The sequence below is a fragment of the Macrobrachium nipponense genome, chromosome 46, assembly GCF_015104395.2.
Source record: "Macrobrachium nipponense isolate FS-2020 chromosome 46, ASM1510439v2, whole genome shotgun sequence".
NCBI classification, from domain to species: Eukaryota; Metazoa; Arthropoda; class Malacostraca; order Decapoda; family Palaemonidae; genus Macrobrachium; species Macrobrachium nipponense.
In genome coordinates this window covers 19,448,669-19,457,572 of record NC_061106.1, presented here as the reverse complement: position 1 = coordinate 19,457,572, position 8,904 = coordinate 19,448,669, and the positions used below count along the sequence as shown (strand labels likewise).

Below are 8,904 nucleotides of genomic sequence, written 5' to 3'. Positions count from 1 at the left end.
TTCGGAAAATTTCGAAATAGAGCGAGGCCATGGTGGATATTTCACCCTCGAAGTCAAGAGAGGTAGGCCTAGGATGCACGTGAGTGGTATTAACAATATGCTAATCTCTAAAAACCTGCGGGGAGGTGTTTTTAGGGCCATCGAACGTTACGTTGATCTAGTGAGTATACGTGGTACCAATATCACTTCCGAACCCCAGTTGTCTGCTGTCAAAGTCACGTTGAAAGAATCCATTGAACCCAGACGAACCATTTATATCGATCTAGTGCCCCAAATTCCTGTTAGCACCTGGGATCAGTGTCCTGATCTCTTACCCTTGGAGAAGATGCCACCAAGTCTTAGACAGTACATTGATAACACGAATAGGAACAGATCTCCTTGCATGTTCTTCTCCCTTGGTATTCCAAAGAATATCCCCCAGGAAAGATTTTTATTCAATATTTCCTTCTCCTTATTAGAGAAGCATTTCGTCTGTGGGGAGACAGACATCCGTGACATGGTTCGCCTCGTGAAGTACATTGCCAAGATACGCGATTGGAAGGACCAGCACCACTTCAAGTCCTTCTATGCCAAGAGAGTTGCCTTGAAGTATTACAGGGAGCTCAAAGGAAAGGAACCCTGGGACGGGTATCTGCTGTTGTTGGAGAAGTTGGAATACGAGGTGAATAATCGGGTCATCGACGGATACTTTGTCAAAAACCAACCCCTCAGGGAGTGGGACGGACTCGAGACACGTAATTTCATACAAGAAATCAAGACTGTCAGGGGAATGACCATCAACGAGTCTTTTAAAGGTAAAGGCTAGTGGAGTATTAACACACACACACACACATACACACACACACACACACATACTTTCATAAAAATTAAAAAGTAATATTTTACTCTAAACCATAATTTGATATTAGAATTTTTTTATGCCGTGATCTTAAGGCTCCTTAACATGATAAGTAACGAAACTAGTGCTTAAATCTGCCTCAAATTTAGGGTTACCAAGATTATTACCGTCTTTTGTTTATGTTTCACCATCCATTCCAGTTGGACTCGCTCTGACCACGGAGCTCATGGGACTGGAGCTGTTATTAAAGTAAAACTTTACAGAGAAAGAAATGAAAGGCAGAAATGTTCACATTACGCGTTTACCAGGTCCAAAATTAATTATGGTTTATTGTAAAATTTAACCAAACAAAACTTTTATGTATAATTCAATATATATATATATATATATATATATATGTGTGTGTGTGTGTGTGTGTATACAGACATATATATATATATATATATATATATATATATATATATATATATATATATATATATATATATATGTATATATATATATATATATATATATATATATATATATATATATGGCATAGATGGGCAAAGATGAAGAGCCATATGGGTGCTATACATGGATATAACAGAAAAATAGATGTATAGATAGAGAGGTAGTACATGGATATTAGGTGGCTGGGTAGGTAACCTACTATGAGATTCAGGGCCTCTGTAACAAGGTTTTTTGGACTTTGCTCCTTATCAAAGCGTCGGATGTAGCTGAAAGTTGACATATGTATATTTACAACCACACACAAATTTTGTCAGCATTATCAATAACCTAAACCCGATAGTTTTAATTTTTATAGAGTAAAAATTATCTAGCCGACGCCATGGCCAATGATTACGAGCCAAGAGTCGAAAAATATTCATTACATAAGCAAGGTAAACACCGTTTTACGAAATGTTGCCCCGCCCATCCACCAAACAGAAACTCATTCACCTTATTCCATCGGCTCTGAAACCCATAGTAGTCAAGAATGGCTAACAGGATTTGGAATTGTCCCCGTGGTTGCAAATCTGCATTTGTCTTACAACTTGCAACTTTATACAGTCAAGAGAAAGCCCATGGCCATACTTACTTTAGCCTGAATAGGTAATTATTCAGTTTCTAGTTTAAATCCAATGTTTATGGTCTGATTTGTATTTAGCGTAACATGATTATTATACTTTTAATGTCATTCAGGATTTTGAACATTTCCATTAACTATTTACTATGCCACCAAGAGAGAGAGAAAGAGAGAGATTGTATGTAAACAGTCTTTATATAACTATTTTAGTTAAAATGAGATTTTTATCCAAAGTAAATATAACTTTATGTGTGCTAAAATCTCCAGCAGACCAACGGATCATCCGATATAATTTTTCTTCTTCTTCTTTAGGCCGTACGACTGTTGGATATAAAGACGTTATGAATGGCGGAACGATACATAGATGTGGGTGGGGTATCTGTGGTAGCGTAGTAATACTACTGTAGCAGTAGTGCCGCAACAGTAGTAATAGGATCATTTAGCACTTCTTACAACTACTCGAGAAATGAGTTTTTATAGCCAGAAGTTAAATTTTCTAATCCAACAATGCCCATGATAGCCTTCAGTGTCATCCTGAATTATAACGAGGCCAAAGTGGGTGGAGCCTCATGAAGTCATCATTCTGACGAGAATTATTGGGCAAAATACGGTACCGGCTATTTTTTGTTTTTTTTTTTCAGTAAATAGGTAGATAGCCAATAAATTAAAATTGCTTGACATTTGATATAGCAGTTATCAAATCAAGCTTGTCTACTATGTTTTTGAAAATTACCAACTATTCCCTACATCTTGTCAATCTGATTGTGACCTATAAAGCAGACTGTAATTTCTTAGGACATTTATTTTGAGAGTTAGACTAATAATCGAAGTGTTTTTGTATTTATTAACATATTTTGTTGGTTTGTTCACTATGACAATTATCAGTGGAGAGGTTTCAGAGTTCATAAAGGTGTGCTGCTTTGCTTGTATTTAAATTTGTGTCATTGTTGCCAGAGGTCTAGCTTTCGTTACGTATATCCAATCATACATCGAGAAAGGGGGAAGAAATGATGCCATAAGTTACGTAACGAGTGCGTTCGAAACCTTTTCTCTGATTAAGTTGGCCCGTCTTCAAAAAAAGTTACTTTTACATTATAAGTACCAAATCTATTCAACCTACGTAATGCAGAATACAGTCAAAATTTATGTGTAGACATAATGTGTATTCTGAATAAGCGTTATATTTATGAAATGCATAGATAAAAAGTTATTGCGAAAAAAACCGTGTTACAGAGGCCGTGAATCTCATAGTAGTAAAATCCTCTTCATATCAGTCAGTAGAAAAAACCAAAACGGGGACCGGATACTGGGGCCTATAATGTTGAACAACTTAAGCAACTTAGTCCTTAAAGATACGGGAAGGCTCAGTACAATGTTAATATGAATCATGGTAAAGCTGTTTAACGTGTTTTAAATGTCAATGGCTGCTATTTACTATCATGCTATAGTAGATTCACATCAATCGTGCATCTGATGGCTAGGCCAGTTCCTTACGACGTTCCTGATTGGTTGTTGATAAGCCAACCGCAGGGCTGGAAACTGTAAGTCTCTCGAGAGAGTTCACATTGGCAGGATGTTTGTTCCACCTCTCCTGAGGGATACTTTTGAAAGACTTATCCCTCAGGAGAGGTGGAATATGCACACCAGATGTCAAGTGTCTCCTTTGGTCAGAAGTTGTACAATTATTGTTGTTTCCTGTTTCCTACTTGATCTATGACGTCCCACGCTCCTAAGAAAAAAAAAAGTCAAGATGAATGTCTACCTCCCAAAATTGTAGTCATTTCTTGCCAGGCGCGATTCCCACTTATGGATACAATTCTCAGCCATCGACAAATTTTCATGAAATTCCGCCGGTGACAATTCTGAGCGCTCATATTCACGAACGGAATCAAAATCGTACGCCCTTGTCGGAATCAGAGGCGTTAATTCTTTTGTTTTGATTTAGATCAGACAAAATACTGGCATTTTTGGATACCCCCAAATAGTTTCAGAGTTACGGCTAGCATTTAATCAACTCGGTGCATAGGTGTGGATATAGAATTTCTGTGTAATTGAAGAGTATGCGGCGATGAAATTACATTGTAGATATGTAATGCAGCATGATTTATGCCCTTTATGCAAGTTCTGAAAAATTACTCTTTTTCGTTAATTACACACTTCTTATCTAATTTTCCAATGAAATCTAGTTAATGACAGAACAAAAAAAGACAATGCATACTCATACCTGAAGTTCTATCCTATGTATTTTCTGTTTCAGAGATAGAATGAAGGAAGGGCGGAATCCTGCAACCTCTCTTGATGGCAAGAAACGTAAAAAGATAGGTACAAATGTGAACCGCGGGCGGCCGCCCAAAAGCCTTGGACGAAGCCATTATCGACGCTGGAAGACCCTAGTTTCTCCTTAAGACTATTTGATCTTTTTTTTTTTAACCCTTCGAGGGAATTATTAAAAAATCTAAATGAAAATTAGATTTCTTTTCAAGATGTATTCCATTTTTAGATGAGATTTTTTTTAATCACTGGCATAAAATGCTGACATATTTATTAGTTATAATTAGCAGGTAGTTAATGGGGTAACTTTGTTCGTATTTCACATTACCTCATATACGCTATATATATATTTCCAACAGCCGGTTTTGGTCACTCCATTATTGTATGTAGTGTAGTTCCTGAGATTTCACTCGCACCTGATAATCATCATTATATATATATATATATATATATATTATATATATATATATATATATATATATATATAGTATGTGTGTGTGTGTGTGTGTGTGTGTGTGTGTGTGTAGAATCTACTGGTCACTTTTACTTTTTTTTTACCAGAAACATATGCAACTGTAATAGAATTTGTGTGTGTGTGTTGGGTATATATATATATAATATATTATATAATATATTATATATTCTTATATACTAAATATATTATAATTATTATAAACTATATATCATATTACCCACAATTCAAGTTACTATACCTCACTCCAGTATTGTATGTAGCATAACCAATGATTCTTTCCTGGCACGCGATGATCGCCTCATATATATATGTGTGTGTGTGTGTGTCTCTGTGTATGTAATGTAACCACCGAGACCTCTCTTGCACTTGAGAATCACCTCGTGGTTGGAATCACAGCGGCCTGTGTGTGTCTGCACCTAGCATAGCAGAGCAAAGTGAGTTTGTGCATTGGAAGTCCCGTGCTATTTGGCACTGGTTAGGTTGAAGTTCCTCTTATTTTTTTAAACCTTTCATCCAGAAGTCGGTACAAGACCTATTGAGTTACAGTATCCAATTCTCCAGCTTGCCTTGCCGTTACTGTATTCTTTGAGGATGTCTGGTCATTTTGGTGAGCAGAGAACTTGTCAAAAATTATCTGATTATTTTTTTCTGGCCAGGTATACGTAAAGATTTTAAAAATCATGTATTATCTTGCTAGGTATGTCAACTCCTGGGGACTGAACTTGGACTTAACATGGCATCGGGAGTGTCACTATTCATCTCAGCAACCTCAAAAACTATGGGTTAGGCACTAATATCTGTCGTTTTGGGCTATTTTTACATGTCACCCCCTTATAGTCCGAGCTTAAATTTTCATTTTGTTCTTTGGTTCATCACCTTGTTTGAAAGATAGGTAGCCTGGTTGTCTATGAACTGCTGAAGTGGAGAGAATGAAAATGCATAAATAAAATTTTTTGAAGATAGATGACTGGAAATTTATGAACCTTTTGAAAAATAGACCAAGTATGTCGAATTTTGAGATATGAATTTTTTTTTTAATCTGTGATGGTGAAGCTGCAAAAATTTTATCATACTCCACGAAGGGTCAATGGATTTCGATATTCTACCTGGTGTGAAGTTTCCACTTACTCGTGTGTGTTTCATTTCACAACAGGAAATCGGCGGAATGCTGTTGCAAAGGAAACTAGGCTTAAATAAATAATTGTCAAATGTACGCTACCTTGTTTTATTCAGCATAGTTTGGGTTTGTGTGTGGTTTGTAATTAAACTGTTAATTCTTATGACGAGTGAAAATAAAAAGAAAATAAAGATTTGCCTAAGCAGTTCGAAATATTTGAAGTTTTTCATCCTGGATTATGTAAACTGCCAAGTTTCTTTTGGAGCGGGCTAGATTTAGAGCCACCCGGTGCATCTAAACAAAGATTTCGTGCAAAGGTAAGTAAACCATTCAAAGAAGCAATGACTAATGCAGTGAAAGCAAATTAGAGAACATCAGAATTAACCGGAATACCGCAGCTCCCGAAGAGCTACGATTAGACAACATCATTTTCAAGAAACTGAGCAAAAATAGCTGTCTAGTTTAAAATGAGCCAGAATTCCACGAGCTCACAGTCTTCACGTACATCATTCATTCGTAACTGTATGTCACATTTGAATCTTTCAGTATCGCAGCCAAATATCCTTTTTTATGATTTTTTTTTTTTACCCTAAAAGTCAATTTTTTTTTCTCTCTGCGATTCTTAATTAATTTTCTAATGGCGCGGAAAACTGGGAAGACATAAGTTATGTACACAATTCCCTTTGTGCAAGTAGGTGCTGCCGCGGGAAATTAAAGGTATTTACAAATTCGAGTATGGAATTCCACAGACTTTAATCAATTATATATATGTATGTTTGTATCTGTTTGTATATATGCATATGCGTGTATGTGTATTTATTCCTTTATGTATACAGTAGCATACACTCGTGTTAATGCATGTCAAGTTGCAGCAATTGCTGGGAAACCAGAGTTCAGCCCAGCACGTAAAAAGATATGAACGAGAAAAGAGGGGAAACAACGTTAAGGTTAAGTTAACAAGATAGGTAACAAACCATGAGGTGTATCTAGCCATCTCCGAAGTACGACGCGAGTCAGCCTACTCTGCAAAAGCGAGAACCTGTTTGCACCGCCGAGTTCCAACCTCAGAAGATCCAACGACGCGACCACGTTGATTTGGAAGGTCTTTTCGCAGTTCGTTCACAACACGAAGGAGACTGCCGATAAAAAGTGGCGGTAAGTGGCCTCCAAGACTCCATCCATGCGCCTTTTGTGTCCCAAAGTTGACGCACTCTTTCACCACAGAAGTCGAAACTTTTTGATTGTCTGCATAACTGGTGCTGTGTGTGTGTTAGTATAGACTGAGAACATCTCCGTGCATCGGATGATCGGAATTACAAAAATTTACATTCTCTTCATTGTGGTAACTGATGACGTTCTTAGCTGAAAATTCTAAATGAGAGGATATCTGATAGAACTTGAGTGTTTTCCTAACAATTGATAATGCAATGTCAGCTGCTGAAGACCGAGCGGGAACTGTATTCAAAACTTGCTAGCCACCATTAAAAAATAAAACATTTCATTTGGATATGCAGGGCCCCAAAAATCTTCAAGGGCTTCCTCGTGATTTCAATAATTGGCTGCAAGCAGATAAGACAGAGAATGGATAATGTTTTCGAAAAGTCAATGGAATAATTACGAATGACGCTGAGGATTTTAAATTGTTGCATCTTTAAGAAACTGATAAAGAAGAGATCGGGCAAGGGTTTCGAACCACTGCCGTCTACCTACTACCTCCACTACGGGGTAGTAGTACCGTCAGTGCACCTCATGCGGTACACTGTAGGCATTACTTAAGGTTGTTTGCAGGGTCGCTTGGGCCCCTGGCTGCCACCCCTTTCGTTCCTTTTACCGTACCTCCTTTCTTATTCTCTCTGTTCCATCTTACTCTCCACCCTCTCCTCCTAACATTTCATTCACTGTGCAGCTGCGAGGTTTTCCTCCTGTTACGCCTTTCAAACCTCTTTTACTGTCAAGTTCCGTTTCAGCGCTGCATGACCTTATAGGTCCACAGTGCTTGGCCTTCGGCCTCAAGCTTTGCAAGGGTTTAATTTAATCTCCCACAAGGTTAATTAAGTGAAGAGCGACGGAACACAAGAGCATAATCGCGCCCTCTATTCGTCTGGTCTGATATATGAACCGCCCTTTTTTTTATTATGCATAACGCGTCGTTGAAAGACAACACGCTTGTTAACTGTCTATAGCTTGCTTAGCTGACTGTCTTAGTTCGGATAATAAGCAGGGTGGTCAAAACAGCCTTTGATCTCTGTTTTTGATCAATAATAACTACTTACAAACTCTTGATCTCATATATATATATATATATATATATATATATATATATATATATATATATATATATATATATATATCGTAAGTTGTTAAAATAGTCAACAGAGACAGACATAAGGTCGGCACTGATACTTTTCCTTTTAGTGACGCTTAAAAAAAATTTAGTGGCGATATAATGTAAAAGTTATTCTAAGAATTATCTTCTTAAAAGGAAGTAAAATAGGATTTGACGCTAATGGAAAATCGTTTCTAAAATTAGGCTTTTCGCAACATATACACATCAGGTCGCCAGCATCCGGTCTTGGCCCATAAAGTAGGAGTGAAAGAATCGGGAGAATTAGTATCCGGCCGCCCCCCCCCCCCCCCTTTTTTTTTTTTTTTTTTTTTTTTTTTTTTTTTTTTTTTTTTTTTTTTTTTTTTTTTTTATAGACGGCTGGGTGATCCGCTTCTGAAATGCAGGGCGGACAGAATCCCGCCCTGATGCATCTGTAACGGAATATAATTTCGGACATTAATATCCAGGACCTGTTTGTTTTTCCCGAAATTCCGCAAACGAGGTTTCCAGTATTAATGGAATGTTCGAACTCGAAATAATGTTTCTACTTTTTGACGATCATATTAAGAATAGATATTATTCATGGAGAGTTTTTTTTTTTCAGAAATACCCAGATATGACGTTGTATTCAGTAAGTAATGAGTGTTCGAACTCGGGATGGAAAAACCAGCCGTTAAATAATGCTTAAATTTTTTTTGACTATTTTAAGAATAAATGAATGCAATATGAAGTATGTCTTTTTTTAATTCATGGGGAGTTTTTTTTTTTTTTAGAAATACCCAGATACGACGTTGTATTCAGTAGTAAT

At 36.9% G+C, this 8,904-nt stretch overlaps 1 protein-coding gene across 1 annotated transcript in view; it reads left to right on the top strand.

Moving 5' to 3' along the window:
- Positions 1-4,582, top strand: part of LOC135214577 (uncharacterized) — a 4,977-nt gene extending 395 nt beyond the window's left edge. Inside the window, exons 1-2 of the mRNA XM_064248930.1 lie at positions 1-794; positions 4,165-4,582. The exon at positions 1-794 is cut by the window's left edge and continues 395 nt beyond it. Of these exons, the coding sequence (XP_064105000.1) occupies positions 1-794; positions 4,165-4,175 (805 nt within the window). The 3' untranslated portion in view covers positions 4,176-4,582. The remainder of the gene's footprint in view (positions 795-4,164) is intronic.
- The last annotated feature ends 4,322 nt before the right edge of the window (positions 4,583-8,904 follow it).